The sequence below is a fragment of the Schistocerca piceifrons genome, chromosome 1 (assembly GCF_021461385.2).
Source record: "Schistocerca piceifrons isolate TAMUIC-IGC-003096 chromosome 1, iqSchPice1.1, whole genome shotgun sequence".
Classification (NCBI taxonomy): Eukaryota; Metazoa; Arthropoda; class Insecta; order Orthoptera; family Acrididae; genus Schistocerca; species Schistocerca piceifrons.
In genome coordinates, this window is record NC_060138.1 from 1146179713 (window position 1) to 1146204944 (window position 25232).

The 25232-nt window shown below is 43.8% G+C and overlaps 1 protein-coding gene and 1 pseudogene across 1 annotated transcript in view; both read left to right on the top strand.

Moving 5' to 3' along the window:
• The window catches only part of LOC124801370 (ionotropic receptor 25a), a 236301-nt gene that overhangs the window by 138704 nt on the left and 72365 nt on the right, over nt 1-25232 (top strand). The window contains exons 8-10 of the mRNA XM_047263067.1: nt 4564-4755; nt 13305-13532; nt 18690-18789. Of these exons, the coding sequence (XP_047119023.1) occupies nt 4564-4755; nt 13305-13532; nt 18690-18789 (520 nt within the window). The remainder of the gene's footprint in view (nt 1-4563; nt 4756-13304; nt 13533-18689; nt 18790-25232) is intronic.
• Nucleotides 24292-24409, top strand: LOC124725302 (annotated as a pseudogene).

Genomic DNA, 25232 nt, shown 5'->3' on the forward strand with positions numbered 1-25232 from the left:
TGGCCTCTAAACCTTCTTAAAGTACACTACTGGCCATTAAAATTGATACACCAAGAACAAATGCACATGGTACACGGGTATTCATTGGACAAATATATTATACTACAACTGGCATGAGATAACATTTTCACGCAATTTGGGTGCATAATATCCTGATAAATCAGTACCCAGAACAACCACCACTGGCCGTAATAACGGCCCTGATACGCCTGGGCATTGAGTCAAACAGAGCTTGGATGGCGTGTACAGGTACAGCTGCCCATGCAGCTTCAACACAATACCACAGTTCATCAAGAGTAGTGACTGGCGTATTGTGACGAGCCAGTTGCTCGGCCACCATTGACCAGACGTTTTCAATTGATGAGAGATCATGAGAATGTGCTGGCCAGGGCAGCAGTCGAACATTTTCTGTATCCAGAAAGGCCCGTACAGGACCTGCAACATGCAACACGATCCGTTACAGCCATGCGGATAAGATGCCTGTCATCTCGACTGCTAGTGATACGAGGCCGTTGGGATCCAGCACGGCGTTTCGTATTACCCTCCTGAGCCCACCGATTCCATATTCTGCTAACAGTCATTGGATCGACCAACGCGAGCAGCAGTGTCGCGATACGGTAAACCGCAATCGCGATAGGCTACAATCCGACCTTTATCAAAGTCGGAAACGTGATGGTACGCATTTCTCCTCCTTACACGAGGCATCACAACAACGTTTCACCAGGCAACACCGGTCAACTGCTGTTTGTGTATAAGAAATCGGTTGGAAACTTTCCTCATGTCAGCACGTTGTAGGTGTCGCGACCGGCGCCAACCTTGTGTGAATGCTCTGAAAAGCTAATCATTTGCGTATCACAGCATCTTCTTCCTGTCGCGTCTATAGCACGTCATCTTCGTGGCGCAGCAATTTTAATGGCCAGTAGTGTATATTGGTTTAGGAAAACCACAGAAAATCTAAATTAGGATCGGCCGACAGAGCAGACTCCATCCTGCCGAATATGATGTCATTGTCTTAACGACTGCACTGCCTCATTCGGCTTGTCCCTATTGTACAATACGTTTCTGATCATGCACAATTTGCACAAGATAACTTATATAATAAGAAAGCAGTTTATCGCTGTTTCGTTACAGTGGTCCACGAACGTGCTGCTATTCTCCTCGTCATCCTCTCAGTCTGTCCGGAAAACTGACTCCAGGACCACACACATGATACCATGCTCCAGGCACACCTCCATGTCCTACCACAGTACGTCTGGAAAAATGAGTCCGCTTCTTCCCGCAACACGAGTGAGATGTTTACCTCAGGAGAATGGAGAATAACAAATAATATTGTTACAGTGCACTATAAATTTTGATTCAAGATTTTATGCATTACAATGTGATTATCTATTTTAGTGTGACAGAGTGTGTAGTTGTCCCGTTTCGTTTATAAACCCTACTCTGAGTAATGTTTAACTGTGTAGTAGCTATTATTACTGCCTTTTTAAATAAATCTATACACGGTGATTTTTTTCACCATGTACAAACTCTAGGACTGAACGATGATAGGATACGGAACAAAAAAGGTCTAATGAACTTATGTCCACTTATTCAATCATACATTGTTACAGAGACTGTTAGTTAGTTAGTTATTTAGTTGGTTGCGCGTTCCTTTGATCAGAGTCGCACGCTACAGTAGCAGTTATGACGTGGAACGTGTCAAGTGCACAAGAAATGCACATATGAAACAAGATTTTTTAATATTACAGCACAGTGTTCAAGATTAATACTTCTATTATTTACCCCATTCCCTTAAATGGCACAACATGCAAATACTGATTTACAGATCTATTTATTCCTATTCAAGAATTCATCTATTGTAGAGAACGAGTTGTCAAAGAGATATGATTTCAATTTATTTTTGAAACTGTTACTGCTGTCTGTCAGACATTTTATTTCATCTGGTAATATATCGAGAAGTTTTACAGCAGCATATTTTACCCCTTTCTTTGCCAAAGATAGGTTAAGTAGAGGATAGTGTAAGTCTTTCTTTCTTCTGGTATTATGATTATGAGTGTCACTGTTGTTTGTAAACTGGTCCATGTGGTTGAGAACAAATTTCATTAGTGAGTAAATGTACTGTGAGGCTGTTGTAAGAACACCGAATCTTTTAAAAAGATGCCTACAAGATGTGCGACTGTGAACCCCACACATTATTCTAACCACTTTCTTTTGAGCAGGAGATACTTTTTGTCTAAGTGTTGAGTTACCCCAAAAGATTATTCCGTATGACATCAGAGAATGCAAGTATGCAAAGTATGTTAGCTTACTAATTTCTATATCCTCAAAATTGTCAATTATTTTGATTGAAAAAGTTGCTCAACCTAGTCGCTTTAGAAGATCCAAAATATCAATTTTCCAATTAAGATTCTCATCTATATGTACACCCAAAAACTTAGTATGCTCCACCCTGTCTACTGACTTCTGTTGACGCATCATATTTATTGAAGGAACTGTAGTTTTTGCAGCAGAAAATTGAATGTACTGTGTTTTTCAAAGTTTAGAGCAAGCCCATTTGCAGAAACGCAATTACTGACTTTTCCAGAGACCTTATTTGTATCATTCTCCATTGGAGTTTCTTTTACTGGACTGTGGATTAACATGCGCTGTACCATGCAGCCACATTTAGAGTATGTATAGTTTCCTCCGGGAGGGTAGTACTGTTTTCATACATCACGGCCTAGCACCCTCCCCTGCCATAGTCATTGGTAATGTTGTGTCTGATTCACCTCTCTTGCTGACTCACTTCATAATGGACTTGATACAGCGTTGTACACAATGGTTCCGTATGCGAATCGAGAGCTTGCCGACCTGTTGTTTACTTACGAAAAGGCAAATGGCAGCGGGTGATGAGTAGCAAGGTTGTATCAAGAGACCCATCCCAGTCGACTACAACCACAGGATTCAATGTTTGCTACAGTGTTTCGCCGTTTTTCTGAGGCAGGGTCGTTTCAGAAAGAAGAAAATCATTAAGAACGTACCCAAAATGTTCGGACACCATATTTGGAGGAAAATGTGATTAAACACTGTGGAAGGCGACCGCCGTGTCTGTACCAGGCAGTTGGCCCCCCAGTACAGGGTAAGCCAGACGTTTTCGTGGAACATTCTCCATGACAATTGGTACTACGCTTTTCACTTACAGCGTACGCAGAGCTAACTAGCGACATATTTTCCACATCGTGAGCAGTTGTGTCACTGGTTTCTTCACCAGGCAACCATGATTCCGGGATTTCCTATTCACAGATGAGTCCACCTTTACGCGGAGTGTTATCTTCAACTTTCATAACGGTCACCTGTGGGATAGTATGCAGAACAGCGAATCATCAGCATTGGTCAGCCGGAAATGTGGACTGGGTTAAATGCGACCGTATTTTGGGACCTATCTTCCTTCCACGTCGCCTAACAGGTCGGAACTGGCTCTGGCTCTGAGCACTATGGGACTTAACATCTGTGGTCATCAGTCCCCTAGAACTTAGAACTACTTAAACCTAACTGACCTAAGAACATCACACACATCTATGCCCGAGGCAGGATTCGAACCTGCGACCGTAGCGGTCACGCGGTTCCAGACTGAAGCGCCTAGAACCGCACGGCCACACCGGCCGGCTAGGTCGGAACTATCGGCGTTTCTGCGGGTGACTTTGCCTCCCCAGTTGGAAAAAGTGCCATTGATGATTAAAGGGTTATGTAGCTGCTACATTATGGTGCTCCGGCCCACTTCGCCTTTAATGTCTGGACGCATTTCAATCACGTCTTCGCAGGTCGGTGGATCAGAAGCTGGGGTCCAGTGGCATGGCCTGCTTATTCACTGGATTTCAGCCCGTGCGATTTCTCGTTATGGGGCATCCATCTCAAAAATATCGTGTGTGGAGAGCCCATTTCAGATGCGGAGACACTGGAGCAGCATATTCGTGCTTCCTTTTCACTGTTCGGATGGAGGTTGGCCGATGTAAACGTGTGAGACAGAACATGCTACGACGCGTACACGCATACGTTGAGGCACATGGAAACCATTTTCAGCACTCACTGTAACTGTGGCTGCATGGTGCAGCGCATATTAGATAGCAGTTTCTGTAACAATGTATGATTGAATAAATTGTCTCTAGCATGGAAACCGAGCATTTCCGACATACTCATTATACCTTTTTCGTTCCGTATCCTCTTATCGACCAGTCCCTAGAGTTTGTACGCGGTGGAAAAAATTACACTGTATAGTAATCTTTTCCATCTATTCGCGCAATTCATCATACAGTTGTGATCCCTGATAGCAAATGTCCCATTCCGCTCCTCAACAAAAAATCCCTCGAGGTACCAGGAATCGAACCTGTGTCCTTGTGATGCCAGTCGGTTACAGAGGTGGACTTCATGTTTGTGTACAATGTTAGATTTTTTTAATGACATGTGTTCGATATTGCTGCACGGAAATTGTTGCCGCTCTGGCTTCCTATTCACGAAACATTCTCTAAGTTCTTGATTGCGTATACGATTTCGACACTAATGCTGAGGTGTTTATCCTCCCTACAGCGTGGACAAACCAACTCGACGCTGTTCTTCCGCATGCAGGCGGCCCAGCTCACCTTCAACACGCCGCTGCAGCTGCGGATGGTCAATCGGTCAGAGGAGATCGACCTCGGTAACTGGTCGGCAGAAAAGGGGCTGCAACTCAACACGCAGCTCAAGCCTGCCAAACGCTTCTTCCGCGTCGGCACTGCAGAGGTGAGTCTCGCTACCGAAGCGTCGAAGTGCACAATGGGAAAGACCTAACGACCCTGTGATTCATATCGAAAACATTCGTTCCAGAGACCCTCTGGAATAAATAAGGCCGATTCACGCTAGCCGTCAATTGACCATCACGTCACGTCAATGTCTGAGTATATTCACATACGACATCACGTCAAATCACGTAAGTTTCACGTCACGTCAATTCGCTTGAGCCCAGTACGGAACTGTGAAAGTCAAGTTATGAAATACCAAAAGTGACACAAAAAAACGGAGTATAGTATCGAAATTGAGGAAGTAACAACGATGAAGTTGATTAACGGCCAAAGCAAACTTCATAACGTATTGTTACAACCTCCAAGCTGAGGGACTGTGATATATCAGAACGTCCGAGAGGTGTGGTCTGGGAAAGAGGGATGACTTACGCCGAAGCGTGCAGAGAAGCACAGCAGGCCTTTCCTGAACCCGGCGATGGCGCCACGGAGCATGCATGGGTCAGTGGCACCTGAGTCTGGAATCTACAGCGTCGGCGTCCGGTTGCCCAGCCTTGAGGATGTAGCGATCCTACTCGCGCCACGGCTAAGTTTTTTTTGTTTTTGTTATGTTTTTAGGGCGAAAAACGGCTACGGTCATTAGCACCCGTTCTGTGGCTTAGGGAAGGGTAAAAAAAAAAAAAACAATTTGGAAATCAGCAGCATTGGGAGCGAAACTCAAAAAGCGGGGAAACTAAAAAACAGAAGGAAAGCTTAGAAAACCACTATAGAAGGGGGGGGGGGGGTATTTTCCCCAAAAAGAGCTTCAAATGACCGACGTTATCTCACTGACACTGATAAACTCGAGGACGGGATCGACTGAGCGCGTGTCATCTGCTAAAATGGAAGATAAATCAGGCGACATCTGTAAACGGGCGCGTAGCGGAGTAAAATTGGGGCACTGAAGTGAAAGGTGTCTCACCGTCCACAGTTGAGAGCAGTGGGGACAAAGCGGGGGAGGATCGCCACTTAAAAGATGTCGATGGCTAAAAAGACAGTGCCTTATCCGGAGTCTAGTTAAAATTACTTCCTCCCGACGACGAGTTCGGGAGGGAGAGGTCCAAGCACAGGGAAGAGCTTTCACGTCCCACAATTTATTATTGGGAAGTGTGGACCAATGTGCGTGCCATAAAAGAGCAACACGACGACAGAAAACACTCTGTAGATCGGCAAAGGAAACCACGTGAACAGCAGGCTGAGGAAGAGAGACTGCAGCCTTGGCCGCTATATCGGCCGCCTCGTTTCCACGGATACCAACGTGTCCTGGGAGCCAGAGGAATGCCACAGAGTGGCCGCCGAATGCGTGTGTTAACTGTGCCTGTGGCCCGGAACACGGCTGACTGCTCCCCCAAGCGCAACTCGTGGACACCATGTAGAGCGCCGATGGGAAACAACCGACCGCCGTCCTTGTAGTGAACCTCAGCAGCTCCGGCCGTCAGCCTAGGGCAGCTCGTCCAGCGCCTGCAGACATCTCTGCACAAGGGAGGCCGCGAGTTCGCGCCCCGACCCCGGCCCTGTGGACGCCAACTTGCAGTCCGCCGGACGATGCCATCCAGAGAGCGGAGGCTAGCGGCCCTCTCGCTCCTCGCGCCTTTGTAGCTCCAAGGTGCGACGTGCCCCACCACAGCAATGATGCGTGCGTGCAGCGAAGGTTGGAGGTAGCTCCAAGGGTCGGTTGGTCGCCGATATCCATCGCCAAAAGGTCGCCTTTGTTGGCCTGCAATTTAAACAATCGTCATTCTCTCCGATTCTAGACGTGGGCAAAATGGCAAATAGACTATTTGATTTCTGCCTCCGGGCTCGCTTATTTATACGTCTTTTCGCTAAGCCTCTGACGTAGTTCCTCTGTAGGGGATAAGCGAAGAGTTCTTTGATAATTACAACACCAGCATTCCTCGGTCCACTTCGGCCCCTACACGCAAGTCACTAGGCGTTGTTGTAGCTGCAATGTATGGGATCTTTACAGCACGTCGGTACCCTATGCTGTCCTGATTACTTCACATCTATACACAGTGCCAGCCGGGCCGTGCCCTCAAGCCTGCGAGCGGCGTCGTAAACCTGACTCGCCGAATCGTTTGCAAAATATCAACATCGTCCGCGCCTGCCATCCGATGTGTTGGTTCAAATTGCTCTAAGCACTATGGGACTTAACATCTGAGGTCATCAGTCCTCTAGAACTTAGAACTACTTAAACCTAACTAACCTAAGGACATCACACACATCCTTCCCCGAGGCAGGATTCGAACCTGCGACCGTAACAGCAGCGCGGTTCCAGACTGAAGCGCCTAGAACCGCTCGGTCGCAACGGCCGGCCATCCGATGTGCCAACGAACCCTTAATTACTGCCTTCCATTCATAGTTGCGCGAGATTTACAGGAATTCCACAAATCCACGCCTGTACTTATTAGTGGCACAGCAATATGTTCTTGATCAATTTTGTGTGATAAAGTGCTGAGAAGTCAAACGTTATTTCAAAACACCGGCAACTATTTGCTAGCGGAAATATATAAATACCAACACGTCAAACAGTATTTATAATAGAATACCGGGAACCTGGTTGCCATACCCATTACGCTTGTTTTTCCTATGCAGCAAATAACGTCGTAAACAACTGTATTTTTCTCCTTCAATACAGCTGACTTTTTCACTTAGCAGAAGGTTATTCAATGAAAACTGATTCATCAGTTTATGTTATTTACACACAGTGTAGGTGTCAGTTCCATTTTGTTATTGTAAAACCTAAATCATTTTTCACGTCCATATATCTAGCCTCGCTTTTTCGCAGAGCATTCAATGGAAAAAGCTTCCAAGTCGTAATAGAACTTCTACGGTTTGTCACTGAAACAAAACAAAATAATAAAGTAAAGATTAAGAAGGGACAAAAGCACAAAATATACTACTACTTTAACAAGCGTGAGCTCAGAAAAATAGGTTAACTTCGGAAGCTAGCAGACGACGACACATTGCCCCCTACTCAACATCACCGTCAAAACTTTCTTCCCGAGAAACCTTGACGACGTGACGTGACGTTGTCGGCCTGTGTGACTGCTGCTACTTGAAATACATTATGGAATGTTTTGACGCGTCGTGACGGCAAGTGTGAATTTGTCTGTAAGCGTTTTACCTATAGTAAACTGCAATAAAAAATTAATGTACGATTTCATAAGGCTCTATTCCCCATAAGAGTCAAGACAAACAGTGCATTTCTATCTCAAAGAGGGAAACACGTTTCGATCTGTACAGATTGGTTGGTTGGTTCGGGGGAGCGTATCAAACAGCGACGCCATCAGTCCCATTGGATTAGGGAAGGATGGGCAAGGAAATCGGCCATGGCCTGTCAAAGGAACGATCGCGGCATTTGCCTAAAGCGATTTAGAAAAGCCTCGGAAAACCTAAATCAGGATGGGATTTTCTCCCTAATCGGGTTTGAATCGTCGTCCTCCCGAATGCGAGTACAGTGTGCTAACCACTGCGCCACCTCGCTTGGTGATCTTCACACTTTACTACATACGTCATCTTGCAGATAACACGTACTATGACGTGAACTCTACTTCTCTTAACAATAGGTCGTTTGGGTATAATTGTTGAGATGACACAATGGTTTGCACATATTGTTGTCGGTTAGTTGCATGTTCACAAAAAATATTTTTATGCTATTCAGTCTAAAAACTGGTTTGATACAGCTGTCCACTCCAGACTATCCTGTCCAGTCTCCTCTAGTCTGCATAGGTAATGCAACATATATTCCTTTGAACCTGATTGATGTAGTCAAAACTTTCTCTCCCTCTCCATTTTTTTTTCTCCTACATTGCCATCCGCTAGCAAAGTAACGATACCTTTTTGCCTCGGCATGTGTCCTATCAAACGACCCTCTCATTTAGTCCAACTGTATTGCAATTTTTTTCTCCCTAATTCGATTCACTGCCTCTTCATCAATTACTCGGTCTGTCCTAAAAAAACCATCCGACCACCAAGATTTACGTTTCTCTCAAATTCTCTAAATCGATTACAGCAAATCATACAATGGTTCTTTTACAAAGGACACGGGCTATTTTCTTCCACATCCTATCGTATTTGACTTTGTGCTGCAGACCTAATGGCGTCTTCGACGCATAAATAATATACTTAAATCTAACTTCCCTCTTTTTTCGGTGTACGCTTGACAGCAAAAATCGAAGGGATTCAAAGACAAGGATTGGAACACATCGATACAACTCACAAAAAAGTGTAAAAGTAATGCTCTCGGGTCTTGTGGGAATCATTGGAAAATGCTGTTGCATAAATTTAGAAAACTGGTGTCCAGAGTAGACTGTGGTTCAGTTCTGCCCGTTACCTGTCGTCGGGCTATGAAAATAAGACGAGTGAGATTAGGCTGCTTACGGAGACATAAAAACTATCACTTTCTCCTCTCTCCTTCCGCAAATTGACTTGCTAATACTGATACAAAGTAAACTCAGACATGCTCTGTAAAATTGCTTGCAGAGTGTATCTAAATCTACATCTACATGGCTACACTACAGTTCACACTTAAATCCTTGACAGAGGATTCACAAAACCACATTCAGACTATTTGTCGTCCATTCCACTCTCGAAAAACATACGGGAAAAACAAACATTTAAAGGTTTCTCTGTGAGCTTTGATTTCTCTTATTTTATTAAAATGTTCATTTCTCCCTATGTAGGTGGGAATTAACGAAGTATTTTCACATTGGGAGGAGAAAGTTTATGGTTGAAATTTCGTGAAAAGATCTCGCCACAACGAATAACGTCTTTGTTTTAATGATTGCCACCCCAAACCTGCATACCTTGTCCGTGACACTCTCTCCCCTATTTTTTGATAATATAATACGAGCTGCCCTTCTTTGAAGTTGTTCGATGTCCTCCGCCAGTCTTATATGGTAAGGATCCCACCGCTAGTGCGCAGCAGTACTCCATAAGAGGACAGACAAGCGTAGTGTATGCAATCTCTTTAGTAGACGTGTTGTATCTTCGCAGCATTCTGCCAATAACACGCTGCCTTTGGTTCGCCTTCTTCACAATTTTTCTGTGTGATGGTACCAATTTAAGTTGTTCGTAATTGTAATCCGTAGGTATTTACATGAAGTAACAACTTTTAATTTCTGTGATTTATCGTGTAACCGAAATTTAATTGAATTTTAAATCGTGTAACCGAAATTTTATTGAATTTTAATACTCATGTGGAGGGGTCCTTAGGTCACTTTCCGCTCTGTACAGCTACTTTGTGTAAATCATTTTGCAATTCGATTTGATCTTCTGACGACTTTAGGTAGATCGTAAATGACAGCATCATTTGCAAACAATCTAAGATCACTGCTCACCTTGTCTCACAAATTGTTTATATACGAGGGCGTGCTGAAAAATAATGCCTCCGAATGTCTTATTTGAAAACTCTGAAAGCTTTTTAAACAAATCAAACGTTATTAACATTTTACACCTTTATTCTTCATGTTTTCGTATTTATTTCTCAACATAGTCGCTCTGGCGACAGACACATGTCTCAGAACGAGAAACCGTCAACCTAGCAAGTTTGTTGACGGAGTCACAACCTCACCTGTGCTTGCATCGCTTTATCACTATCACCGAAGTTGTTCTATAAATTTTGGAATCAAATGAAAATCGGATGGGACCAAGTCGGGACTGTGTGGAGGATAATCGATGACTGTCAACCCATGGCGTCAGATAGTCCAGATGTCGCAGCACTGGTTTGTGATCTGGCGTCGTCAAGCTGAAGGAGAAGTGCTCCGTGTGTGGAAGAATTCTTCAAATTTGTGCTTTCAGCGACTCGATTACAGCACGCTGTTTCACATGCACCGACATTGTTACGTTGCACACCGCCATGTTACCCGCTACAATTCAAAGCCCTCTAGTCACAGAAGGTTGTAACCTGGATCAGCGAAGCGGGAAGTCGACCGAGTAATACGCACGGTAGGTAATACCTTAACCGATATTTGAAACAGAATAAAAATTTTGGGGGCATTACTTTTCAGCACAGCAACAGCAAAGGACCTATAGGAATTTTCCTTGGGGAACTCCAAATGCAACTTGCACTTCATTACATGCCTTCCCATCGATTTTCTAACAGTAGGTCACGAATCCAGTGGCACAGCTGAGACGATACTCCATAGGTAAGCAATTTGATTAGGAGCTGCGCTTACGAGCCACGGTGTCAAAAGTCTTCTGAAAATCTAGAAATATGGAATTCCCTTGAAATTCCCTGTCGATAGCACTCATTAATTTGAGTAAGTGTCTTTCACAAGAACGATATATTCTGAACCCGCGCTGGTTACATAACAATAGATCTGTTTCTTCAAGATACTTCATAATGCTTTAACACGATATATGTTCCAAAACTCTACAGCGAATTGATGTCAATGATGTCAATGATGTGGACCGGATTACTTAATTTTCTTCCTTGTGTATTAGTGTGACCTGAGCAGTTTGCCAGTCTTTGGTACGGGTCTTCCGTATAGCGAGCAGTTGTATGCGGCTACTAAAAATGGATTTCTTTCGTCAGGATACTCCGAAAGGAACCTAACTGATACGCGGTACTGACCGGAAGACATGTACACTACTGGCCATTAAAATTACTACACCACGAAGATGACGTGCTACATACACGAAATTTAACCGACAGGAAGAAGAGGCTATGATATCCAAATGATTAGCTTTTCAGAGCAATCACACAAGGTTGGTGCCGGTGGCGACACCTACAACGTGCTGACATGAGGAAAAATGGTTCCAATGGCTCTGAGCACTAAGGGACTTAACATCTGAGGTCATCAGTCCCCTAGAGCTTGGAACTACTTAAACCTAACTAACTTAAGGACATCACACACATCCATGCCCGACGCAGGATTCGAACCTGCGGCCGTAGCAGTCACGCGGTTCCGGACTGAAGCGCCTAGAACCGCTCGGCCACCGCGCCAGGCTGACATGAGGAAAGTTTCCAACCGATTTCTGGTACACAAACAGCATTTGACCGGCGTTGCCTGGTGAAACGTTGTTGTGATGCCTCGTGTAAGGAGGAGAAATGCGTACCATCACGTTTCCGACTTTGATAAACGTCGGATTGTAGCCTACCGCGAAGGCGGTTTATCGTATCGCGACATTGCTGCTCGCGTTGGTCGAGATCCAATGACTGTTATCAAAATATGAAATCGGTGGGTTCAAGAGGGTAATACGGAACGCCATGCTGGATCCTAACGGCCTCGTATCACTAGCAGTCGACATGACAGGCATCTTATCCGCATGGCTGTAACGGATCGTGCAGCCACGTCTCGATCCCTGAGTCAACAGATGGGGACGTTTGCAAGACAACAACCACCTGCACGAACAGTTCGACGACGTTTGCAGCAACATGGACTATCAGCTCGGAGACCATGGCTGCGGTTACCCTTGACGCTGGATCACAGACAGGAGCGCCTGCGATGGTGTACTCAATGACGAACCTGGGTGCACGAATGCCAAACGTCATTTTTTCGGACGAATCCAGGTTCTGTTTACAGCATCATGATGGTCGTATCCGTGTTTGGCGACATCGCGGTGAACGCACATTGGAATCATCTCCATATTGGTGTATCACCCGGCGTGATGGTATGGGGTGCCATTGGTTACACGTCTCGGTCACCTCTTGTTCGCATTGACGGCACTTTGAACAGTAGACGTTACATTTCAGATGAGTTACAACCCGTGGCTCTACCCTTCATTCGATCCCTGCGAAACCCTACGTTTCAGCAGGATAATGCACGACCGCATGTTGCACAGGTCCTGTACGGGCCTTTCTGGATACAGAAAATGTTCGACTGCTGCCCTGGCCAGCACATTCTCCAGATCTCTCACCAATTGAAAACGTCTGGTCAATGGTGGCCGAGTAACTGGCTCGTCACAATACGCCAGTCACTACTCCTGAAGAAGTGTGGTATCGTGTTGAAGCTGCTTGGGCAGCTGTACCTGTACACGCCATCCAAGCTCTGTTTGACTCAATGCCCAGGCGTATCAAGGCCGTTATTCAAATGGCTCTGAGCACTATGCGACTTAACTTCTGAGGTCATCAGTCGCCCAGAACTTAGAACTAATTAAACCTAACTAACCTAAGGACATCACACACATCCATGCCCGAGGCAGGATTCGAACCTGCGACCGTAGCGGTCGCTCGGTTCCAGACCCAGAACCGCACGGCCACTTCGGCCGACAAGGCCGGTATTACGGCCAGAGGTGGTTGTTCTGGGTACTGATATCTCAGGATCTATGCACCCAAATTGCGTGAAAGTGTAATCACATGTCAGTTCTAGTATAATATATTTGTCCAATGGATACCCGCTTATCATCTGCATTTCTTCTTGGTGTAGCAAGTTTAATGGTCAGTAGTGTATTTTTAAGTAACTTACGTTGTTTCGCTACACTGTACGTATCTCCTTGTAAATGACTGATATTTTTACCGGATAGTGTCCCTTGAACACGTGATCGCCACCTGTTGGTGTTCTTTCGACACAGGGCGTCCCTTGGTCGTTCCCAGTGCGCGACGAGCAGACGGGGGCGCCCTTGGTTGGTCCGGAGGGCGAGCCCATCTGGGACGGCTACTGCATCGACCTGCTGAAGAAGCTGGCCGAGCCGACGCACATGAACTTCGACTACGAGCTGGTGCCCGCCAAGGACAACGACTTCGGCTCGCGGTCGCCCTCCGGCAGCTGGACTGGGCTCGTCGGAGACCTCGCCATGGGGGTGAGCTAAGCTTCTCGATCGTTTCAACACATCAGTGTCGTGCGTGACTGCACGAAATCCAGAGATACGTAAACAGTTGTTGTGAGCACTTTCTCAGATTGAACTTTTACCAATTTGAGTCTACTGTCGTCTCAAAATATTTTCAGTTGAATCTCTCCTTTCTTATCAAAATATGGTGCTTTTCGACGCCGAAAAGTCTCACAGCTGAACAAACACCATTCGCTCTGACATTCAAAGCACACATACTTCTCTCACGAACTAAAAGAATTAGTTTTAATCTCCAAATTTTTGTATGATTTACGAAAAAAAAATTAAAAGATTTCACGTTTTTTAAAGAGACTAAGTTTTCCAGTTATAATCACATACAGTGTCACAATTTGATCAATACGGCTTTTTTAAAGTAATGCAAATGGAAAATAATGATATATGACTGGTTTCAATTAAAAGGTTAAGGGGGGTGGGACATCAAACGGGCCGACTTGGAGCAGGAGAGGCACCACTGAACATTTTAATTTTCACTGTCTATACATTTACAAATAAATTCATAAAACTTTGTCAGCATGACCAGGAAGGATTCAGAATTAACACTCTTAGCAGTGGACGTTCGAACACATACAAAATAATTTTTTTTACATGTGAAATTTCTTCATTTTTTTCGCTTACTAATGGCTTGCTGTAGATACACCTTCCTTCGTAAGTAAGAGAGATTCTTCGATAAATGTTGCACAGCATACAAATCATACTTAAAGCTGTATGAAACTATAGAATTTTCCAAATCTATTAAAAACTGTGGTAAAAATTGAGGTGATTAACTATAAAATTTGTGTTTTTTCTGAATATGAAGTTTAAAATATAACAGTTCATTCGTTTTTTCATAAATTAAATAAATTGTAGAGTTTCATACACCTGTGAGTATGGTATGCATGCTGTGCAAAATTCATCGAAGAATCTCTCTAACTTATGAAGAAAAGTGTACCTATAGCAACAAATGCAGCCATTAGTAAGTGAAAAAATGATGAAATTTCGCACGCAAAAAAATTTATTTTGTTATGTTTTCGAAGTTCCACTGCAATGGGTGTGAATCCTGAATCCTTCCTGGTCATGCTGACAAAGTTTGATGAATTTATTTGTAAAAGTGTAGACACTGGAAATTAAAATGCCCTGTGATGCCTCTCCTGCTCCAAGTCGGCCTGTTTGGCGTCCTATCCCCCTTAAGCGCTAAACAAATTTAAATGATAGACTATATCTGTGGGACTGAGCAAGCTGGGAATGCAGAGATCTAAATTTAAAATACGATATTAAAGTGCCTGTGTTATTCTAAATTACGATGCAAACTTCCTTTCCACATGCATTCATGTCCAAAAGAACAATCCCTGCAGCGACTGCAGCCGTTATGTAACATATTAAATGTATTCGCAATTGCGAATAAGGTCAACCATCAGCTGTATAATGGAATTACGGCAGTGAAAATTTACGCCGGACCGGACTCGAATTTACCGTTAGCGGTCGCCTTATCATTTGGCTGCCCGAGCACGACTCATGCATGGATGTGCGAAGGAACTTGAAACGCCCCGATTTACCCGCAGGAAAGGACAGATAGAATAAATCGTGGATGGGGGCCAAAATAAGTGGCTGTCAGTTACACTCGAAAATACAACTTTATTATTTGATCAATCATTGCAAGACCCCAAAAATTTTTTAAACACACAGCTTTAATCTTTAGGACTTAATTATCGGCTGAAAGCCGCTTTAATTTAAAAACAGCTGAAGGAAAATAACTTAAAACGCAAGCATAATCAGAAATTTAAAAGGTAAGCCTTATCTTAAAACAGTTCTTTAGTTAGGCAGAAGTAAACAAGTTAAATTGAAACTGGCTGAAGGCCGAACACTTAAAACTCCAAAACATTAATTTTTTTTAAAAATACCAAAGTCCTTACGTGAAACAGTTCTTTAATTTAGGCGGAAGGCCTTAAGACCAAACAACTGAAACTCAAACCGGCTGAAGACCGAAGACTTAAGAATCCAATAGGTTGAAGCAAACAAGTTAAATTCATAATCCATTAAATTTCGGGCATGCAGCCGCGCAAATAAAATTTCTTCTACTGATATTTCGGCCGCGTATCGGGTAAGACAGAGATTTAGGAACCAGGTTTTAAATTGTAAGACATTTCCAGGGGCAGATGTGGACTCTGACCACAATCTATTGGTTATGACCTGTAGATTAAAACTGAAGAAACTGCAAAAAGGTGGGAATTTAAGGAGATGGGACCTGGATAAACTAAAAGAACCAGAGGTTGTACAGAGATTCAGGGAGAGCATAAGGGAGCAATTGACAGGAATGGGGGAAATAAATACAGTAGAAGAAGAATGGGTAGCCTTGAGGGATGAAGTAGTAAAGGCAGCGGAGGATCAAGTAGGTAAAAAGATGAGGGCTAGTAGAAATCCTTGGGTAACAGAAGAAATATTGAATTTAATTGATGAAAGGAGAAAATATAAAAATGCAGTAAGTGAAACAGGCAAAAAGGAATACAAACGTCTCAAAAATGAGATCGACAGGAAGTGCAAAATGGCTAAGCAGGGATGGCTAGAGGACAAATGTAAGGATGTGGAGGCCTATCTCACTAGGGGTAAGATAGATACCGCCTACAGGAAAATTAAAGAGACCTTTGGAGATAAGAGAACGACTTGTATGAATATCAAGAGCTCAGATGGAAACCCAGTTCTAAGCAAAGAAGGGAAAGCAGAAAGGTGGAAGGAGTATATAGAGGGTCTATACAAGGGCGATGTACTTGAGGACAATATTATGGAAATGGAGGAGGATGTAGATGAAGATGAAATGGGAGATACGATACTGCGTGAAGAGTTTGACAGAGCACTGAAAGACCTGAGTCGCAACAAGGCCCCCGGAGTAGACAATATTCCATTGGAACTACTGACGGCCGTGGGAGAGCCAGTCCTGACAAAACTCTACCATCTGGTGAGCAAGATGTATGAAACAGGCGAAATACCCTCAGACTTCAAGAAGAATATAATAATTCCAATCCCAAAGAAAGCAGGTGTTGACAGATGTGAAAATTACCGAACTATCAGCTTAATAAGTCACAGCTGCAAAATACTAACACGAATTCTTTACAGACGAATGGAAAAACTAGTAGAAGCCAACCTCGGGGAAGATCAGTTTGGATTCCGTAGAAACACTGGAACACGTGAGGCAATACTGACCTTACGACTTATCTTAGAAGAAAGGTTAAGGAAAGGCAAACCTACGTTTCTAGCATTTGTAGACTTAGAGAAAGCTTTTGACAATGTTGACTGGAATACTCTCTTTCAAATTCTAAAGGTGGCAGGGGTAAAATACAGGGAGCGAAAGGCTATTTACAATTTGTACAGAAACCAGATGGCAGTTATAAGAGTCGAGGGACATGAAAGGGAAGCAGTGGTTGGGAAGGGAGTAAGACAGGGTTGTAGCCTCTCCCCGATGTTGTTCAATCTGTATATTGAGCAATCAGTAAAGGAAACAAAAGAAAAATTCGGAGTAGGTATTAAAATTCATGGAGAAGAAATAAAAACTTTGAGGTTCGCCGATGACATTGTAATTCTGTCAGAGACAGCAAAGGACTTGGAAGAGCAGTTGAATGGAATGGACAGTGTCTTGAAAGGAGGATATAAGATGAACATCAACAAAAGCAAAACAAGGATAATGGAATGTAGTCTAATTAAGTCGGGTGATGCTGCGGGAATTAGACTAGGAAATGAGGCACTTAAAGTAGTAAAGGAGTTTTGCTATTTGGGGAGCAAAATAACTGATGATGGTCGAAGTAGAGAGGATATAAAATGTAGGCTGGCAATGGCAAGGAAAGCGTTTCTGAAGAAGAGAAATTTGTTAACATCCAGTATTGATATAAGTGTCAGGAAGTCATTTCTGAAAGTATTCGTATGGAGTGTAGCCATGTATGGAAGTGAAACATGGACGATAAATAGTTTGGACAAGAAGAGAATAGAAGCTTTCGAAATGTGGTGCTACAGAAGAATGCTGAAGATTAGATGGGTATATCACATAACTAATGAGGAAGTATTGAATAGGATTGGGGAGAAGAGAAGTTTGTGGCACAACTTGACCAGAAGAAGGGATCGGTTGGTAGGACATGTTCTGAGGCATCAAGGGATCACCAATTTAGTATTGGAGGGCAGCGTGGAGGGTAAAAATCGTAGAGGGAGACCAAGAGATGAATACACTAAACAGATTCAGAAGGATGTAGGTTGCAGTAGGTACTGGGAGATGAAAAAGCTTGCACAGGATAGAGTAGCATGGAGAGCTGCATCAAACCAGTCTCAGGACTGAAGACCACAACAACAACAACATCGTCCGGCCATCTTCAGAGCGAGTTCAGTCTTGGAGCGAGTTCAGTCTTGGAACTCGCTCTGAAGATGGCCGGACGATACGCGGCCGAAATATCAGTAGAAGAAATTTTATTTGCGCGGCTGCATGCCCGAAATTTAATGGATTATTCATTACGCCGCGAGAAGTTGAAAATGCACAAGTTAAGTTCAAACCGGCTGAAGGCCGAAGACTTAAAAACTGAAAAGTTTTTTTTTAAATGCCAAAGGGCTCACGTGAAACAGTACTTTAAACTAGGCTGAAGGCCTTAAGAGAAAAACAACTCTAATTTAAAACACAAAACCAGCTAGAAGCCATACACGTACCAACAACAAGAACAAATTTAAAAAAATGAGGCAGTCCACACAAGGGCGCGCAGATGTTCGAGGGTCGGCCTATAATTCAAACACTAACGTTCGCTAAGGTGAGACAGGCAGTCGGACCAACCATTCACGATGGGATATGGCAGATCGGTTACAATTTGGTCTTTGCCATTGTCTCAACTTCACTGAACATTATGATCTCGTTACCTCGAAGTCTTTATTGAATTCCTATTTTGAAGCATTGTTCCTAATTACTAACAAATCCACCTAGCCGGGACGGAAGTGTGTGATATTCCATTTAGAGAGCATCAACAAATAAAACGCAGCTACCAGAACTCGTTAACAAGGTATTAGTAAGAGTGACATAAAATTGAAGTTCTTTGTCGTCCATTATCGACGATGCAACAAATTAAAAACTGTTCGTCTTCTGACTCAGTGACATTGTTTCATGTTCAGGAGACAGACATGATCATCGCACCGCTGACAATGACGTCAGAGAGGGAGGAAGTAATCGACTTCGTTGCTCCTTACTTCGACCAGTCTGGCATCTCTATTGGTAAGTGAAACCATCTAATCTTGACTCTACTTACTACATTTTATCGTGTAAAGACCTCAAAACAACTGGAAATTTTCCTCACATCAGTAACTTGACTTACGCTGTTCAGCGATTTGAGTGTTGCGGCGGTGATAGCTTCGAACGTGGCCGGTTCGAATTCCGATAATGAGAGGAGTTTTTGCTTGCAGTATTTGTCAGGCAGGGGGAGGGGAGGTGGTGGGCTGAGTTCTTGGTCGGTTTGGCTTTCCACCCAGTGTCGAAGGTTGAATTCCAAACGTCTCCATGGTATATGCTGCCATGAGAACATGTTGCATTGTTGATGGCGATTCGTCTCAGAGTAGCACTTGCAACCAACTAGCTCAATCATTTTTTGGATCTATTCTAATTTCCGTCTTCTTTTGCAATTTTTACCTTCTACAGTTCCCTCCAGTGACGTAAAAGCTACTCCTTGCTGTCTTAACACATGCCCTCTCATGCTGTTCTTTCTTTTTGTGAATGTTTCGCACATGTTCCTCTCTTTGCAGATCCTAAGGAGAATTTCTCATTTCTGATCTTTCGAGTCCACCTAATTTTCAACACCCTTCTACAGCACCACGTATCAAACGCTTCGATTCTCTTCTCTTTCTGTTTCCCTTCGGTCCATGATTCACTACCATACAATGCTGTGCTCCGAATGTAAATTCTTGAAAATTTCCTCGTCGAAGCCGATGTTTGATATAGCAGACTTCTTCTGGCCAGGAATATACTCTTTAGCAGTGTTAGTCTCCTTTTTTGTCCTCCTTCCGTCGTCTGCCGTATGTTATTTTGATTCCAAGGTAGCAGAATTGCTTAACTTCATCTGCTTCGTGGTTCCTAATTCTAATGTTAAGTTTATCGCTAATCTCATTTTTGCTACTTCTCATTACTTCATCTTTGTTCAATTTATTCTTGATCCATAGTGTGTGCTCAGAGAAGAGAAAGTTATGGTACAACTTGACTAGAAGAAGGGATCGGTTGGTAGGACATGTTCTGGGGCTAGAGGTGTACATGTTCCGCTTTTAACCCGCCCATGCTTGCCCGGTGGCCAGGCGGGCAGGCCGCCGCGCGTTGTCAACAGAACGGGCAGGCTGCTTCACTCCCAGCCAAGCCAAGCAGAACCCAACTCGGGCAGGCTGCGGGAAACTCGCTTGCCTGCCCATATTACTGCTGAGCTGCGCTACGCAGCCGTTTAGTCTGCGCGCTTCATTGTCGTACTATGAACGTTAACTAAAAGTTTTTATTTTACCTGAGCACCAAAAGACAAACCCTAACATTATGTATATATTAATTTCAGGTCAAAAAATATTGGGTTTTATTTGTACATTCTTCCTTTACGCGTATATTTCGGGCTTATTATCTATATAAATAAAAATGAATTGCCAAATGCGTTGATAAGCGTAAAACTCGAGAACGGCTGGACCAATTCGGCAATTTTTTTTTCCGGTGTTCGTAATTCTCAGGACAAGGTTTTTATGAAATAAAATTTTTCGAAAATCGACCGAAAAATTGGAAAATTTGAGAAAAACTGAAAGTGTGTTGTCATTGTGTCCGTGTGTTTGTATTGCATACAATCTTGATGAAATTTTGCACACTATACCTTGAAACCAAGAGGAAGGTCACAGTCTACTTAAAATTTCGTAGGGTGCATGGCAGAGGTTGTTACTTTACCTAATGGAATTCGACAAATTGTACGTTTTTATTCCGATCTTGATGAAATTTGGCATACTTGATATTCAAAGCAGGATGAAGGGCGCTATCTGCTAAAATTCTGAATGGTGCATGGCGGAGGGTACTTTACTTACACACTTCTACACCAACCTACAGTTTCATTCCGATCTTGAAGAAATTTTGCACACTTTACCATCAAGAGGAACATTACTGTCTACATAATATTTCGGGCAGTGCATGGAATAGAGTACCTTACAAAAGATTTTGACATCGTTTGCGGGTTACCATGAAATCCTTCTCCCTCTATACTGCTAAATGGTCTCAGGTCCTTAGCACACATTTCGACGCCCTTTTCGGCCACTAAATCTTTGTCCTCTTTCAAGATATTTACGAAGTGAGGGAACTGCTTGTCAAATTTGCACACATGTCGTAACATACTCGAGGTTCCTAAATAAGTACTTAAGAGCTTTTTACATAGTTTTCCTTGAGATACACCTACCGATTTATTTGAAGCGGCCTCATAAACACACGAAAACCTTTCCTATGGGGCACTTGTGCTCTGTTTCGTTACCAGCATGTATTCGCCACTTGTCAATTTTTTTTGAGTCTCACTAAAGTCCGACCTATTCATTGTGCTGCCCCCACCGTTGCGATAAATGTACTGCGGGCTAACTACCTGGCTACTCTAGTCACGGTAGCTTGACAGCGCAACCTGTTGTCAGGCGCAGCAAGCTGAGCGGGTCCCGTGAAGCTTGGCAGGCTTGCGGGAACCCAGGTATCCCGGGCTTGCGGGAGCCCAAGTCGGTCGCATTACCCACTATGCCTCAGTACATGCGTACTCTTGTGTTTACGTCGCGGCAGGCTGACCTGCATGAATGGTTGCAGAGGAGCTAGGGGCAAGCAGGCTGCAATGGGAATTTGTACACCTCTGTCTGGGGCATCAAGGGATCACCAATTAAGTACTGGAGGGCAGCGTGGAGGGTAGAGGGAGACCAAGAGATGAATACACTAAACAGATCCAGAAGGATGTAGGTTGCAGTAGGTACTGGGAGATGAAGAAGCTTGCACAGGATAGAGTAGCATGGAGAGCTGCATCAAACCAGTCTCAGGACTGAAGACCACAACAACAACAGTGTGTGCTCATCAGATGTTTCTTCGTGAAGTAATCCGCACCAGCTCCGCCACGGGAGAACTAACACCCAGGTTTATTACTAACATCATTATTCACCCTTCTCCGTCTTGGAGCATAAATTTACAATAACACCAAAAACAGGTTGACAATCGAGGTCTCTGTCTTACTAAACACCTCGGATTGTGTAAGCCAAAGTTCAACTGTTTGCCTAGAATGGCTAAGTCACAAAGAGTCAGAGCTGTAAGGACCACCCTTTGAAGCGTCTGTCTCTAAACAGAATCACTGTAACATGCAGAGATACCAAAATCCGAGAGGTCCAAATGTCAAGAAGCCAAGTCTCTGCATAGCCAGGGTGAAAACCGCTGGCAGCTCCACGTACCTCTGGAAGGCGGCAGCCCCAGAAGGGTTGACAAGGTGCAACTGCCGGTTACGAGCCGGGCAACGGCTTAAGTAGCGACGGGCGGATGAATCTTTCCCGAATTACTTGCGGCCACGAGACTTGGCGCAGGCTCGAGTATTATCGCCTTGGATGTGAAGTGATGCGGTAGCTTCTTGAGATATACCCTCTCGAAGACCTTCGAGAGGGCAGGTAAAACACAGTGATCATCCATTCGTTTCTTCTCAGCTTCGCCACAACGCTTCGTTCACTCTCGATGTATGAAGTGGTCGTAATGTTTTGGTTCAGTCGTGTATGTAGATGTGGGTGTAGATTTGACGGAGGAAACTTCGAATCAATGTCTCATTGGCCAAATTCGCCTGGTTTATCGGTTATCGAGTTTTTGTTCCTTTACATAAAAAAAGAATTGCATGGATCGCGATTTTGGCGCTTCAAGAAACGCTTACTTGTCTGAAGTAGACATTATGATAACCGAAGCTGTAGTAGAACTATAAAGTTTATAATTCAAAACAGTAGACAGCGCCAAGTACGGCTGAAAGAAGTTTTATTTAAATCAAAATTTAAATCGCGCAGCTACAGACTGTAGCGCCTAGAACCGCTCGGCCACTCTGGGCGGCTTTCAGGTGGTTCTTAAAGACTTTTTTGGTTTCCTGTTGGAGCCTCGCTTTATGGTCGTTACTGGGTTCGTGCACTAACAGGTGAGATAAAAAGAAATTTTTCGTTCAAAATTCGTTATGGTTACGAAGGTGTTCTTTTCGATTTTGCCTTCACATACGTGAAATGGCTTTAATAAAACATTAAATGTGGCGAAAAGTTAAGTGATGTATATTTTCTGTGCGACGAGTTCGTCGTCTGTGTTACACGTTTTGAAGTTTCGACATTTTGGCACGTGCACTATGAGTGTTGCTAAATTCTCTGGAAATTGCTTTAACACACACCATTCTATGTTTTGTGGAAGCACAAGCTCCTGAGCAACAAAAACCATTTAAAGACGTTGGAATAGTAAAGATGTTAAGCTACAGACACTGTATAGAGTATATGGGCACAGTAAAACATGCCTTTGCAGTAGCGATGAAATTAATTTAAAGGACGTAAAGAGAAGTAAAATTATGCACAATAAATTCTAATACGGAATTGTACTAAATGGCTAAGGTTACACAAAAAAATATTACAAGTAATGAAAGTTTTATGGATGTGAACTATCCAGCCACATGTTACGTGTGTTAAATTATGATCAGATAAAGTATTTATACATTGAATGTATCGAACACTAAACGTGGGCATTACATGCAAGCTGCGGAAAAGTACAAGAGCATTATAAATTTTTTTTTTCTTTCGTTGTTACAGTGGTGAAGCTGAGTATAAAAATCGAATTTGAAGTGGCGCTCTACATGATGAATAGCATTATGATATCTACATCTAACTGTTTATTCTGCAATTCACAGTCAAGTGTATGGTAGAGGGTTCATCGAACCACCTTCAAGGTATTTCTCTACCGTTCCACTCTGGAATAGAGCGCAGGAAAAACGAACACTTAAATCTTTCCGTGCGAAATCTGGCTTCTCTTATTTTATTACGATCATTTCCCCCTATGTAGGTGGGCGCAAACAAATCTTTTTTTCGCATTCAGGGGAAATAGTTGGTGACTGAAATATCATGAGAAGATCCTGCCGCTACAATAAACTTCTTGGTTTAATGATTGCCGTCCAAATACTCGTATCGTATCTGTGGCACTCTCTCTGTCTCTCTCTCTCTCTCTCTCTCTCTCTCTCTCTCTCTCTCTCTCTCTCACCCTGCGAGCTGCCCTTCTTTGAAATACTTCGATGTCCTCCGTCAATCCTATCACATGCGCATCCCATACCGCGCAGCAATACTCCAGGGCGGACAAGTGTACTATAGGAGGTCAATTTAAGTTATCCGTAATTGTAATCGTAAGTATTTTAATGATTTCACAGCCTTTAGATTTATGTGATTTATATTTTACTTACTACCTCTTTGTAATGTAAAAGATAAGCCGCAGTATCTGTACAGTGAATCTGCAGCTGAATCCCACCAAAATCATGTTTCGAGGTATCAATATCAAAGTGCGATAAATGTTTACGTAACTATTGCGAACGCATGCAGTAGTCAATATTTTGAGATGCAATAAAATGTATGTGTAAATAAATATACTGACGGAAAAAATCGCAACATCAAGAAAGAGTTGTGCGACATCAACGAAAGTTGGTAGGCGTATTTCTACGTCTGAAAGATGATGTCTTTTCATTTACCGCGCTAATCGCATAAGGCCAACGGTCTTGCCGCAGTGGTAAAACCGGTTCCCGTCAGATCACCGAAGTTAAGCGCTGTCGGGCTGGGCTAGCACTTGGATGGGTGACCATCCGGTCTGCCGAGCGCTGTTGGCAAGCGGGGTGCACTCAGCCCTTGTGAGGCAACTGAGGAGCTACTTGATTGAGAAGTAGCGGCTCCGGTCTCGGAAACTGACATATGGCCGGGAGAGCGGTGTGCTGACCACATGCCCCTCCATATCCACATCCAGTGACGCCTGTGGGCTGTGGGATGACACGGCGGCCGGTCGATACCGTTGGGCCTTCATGGCCTGCCGTTATCAACATCTCACTGAGTTCGAACAAGGTCGTGTAATAGGGCTACGAGGTGCTACATGTTACTTCTGCGATACTGGAGGAAGACTTGGCAGGAACATAGCCACTGTAATGACTACTGGCAGTGTTGGTCACTCTAGAAGGCAGGGCACCGGAGGGTCACGTGACAGACACAACCGAGAGGGAAGACCATCGTGCTCAGCGTATGGCTCTGGAGCATCGTACTGCATCTGCAGCAGCAATTTGAGCAGCAGTTGGCACCACATTGACACAACGAGCTGTTACAAATGGCGTGCATTCCACTGACCCTACACCACCACCATTTGAGTCTTCAGCGGAGTCAAGCGAGAGCTCATCAAGCGAGAGCTCATTGTTTTTTCTGATGTAAGCTGGTTCCGTCTCGGTGCCAGTTGCCAGTGATGGCAGCGTGTTGTTTAGAAAGGAGGCCACTAGAGAGCCTACAAACAGTCTGTCTTGACCTACACATATAGTCTGGGGTGCGATTTCGTACAATAGCAGGAGCACTCTCGTGGTTATCCCATGTACCCCGATTGCAAATTTGTACGACAATCTGCCATTCATGAGCAGCACTCCAGGGCGTGTTTTCCAACAGGATAACACTCGC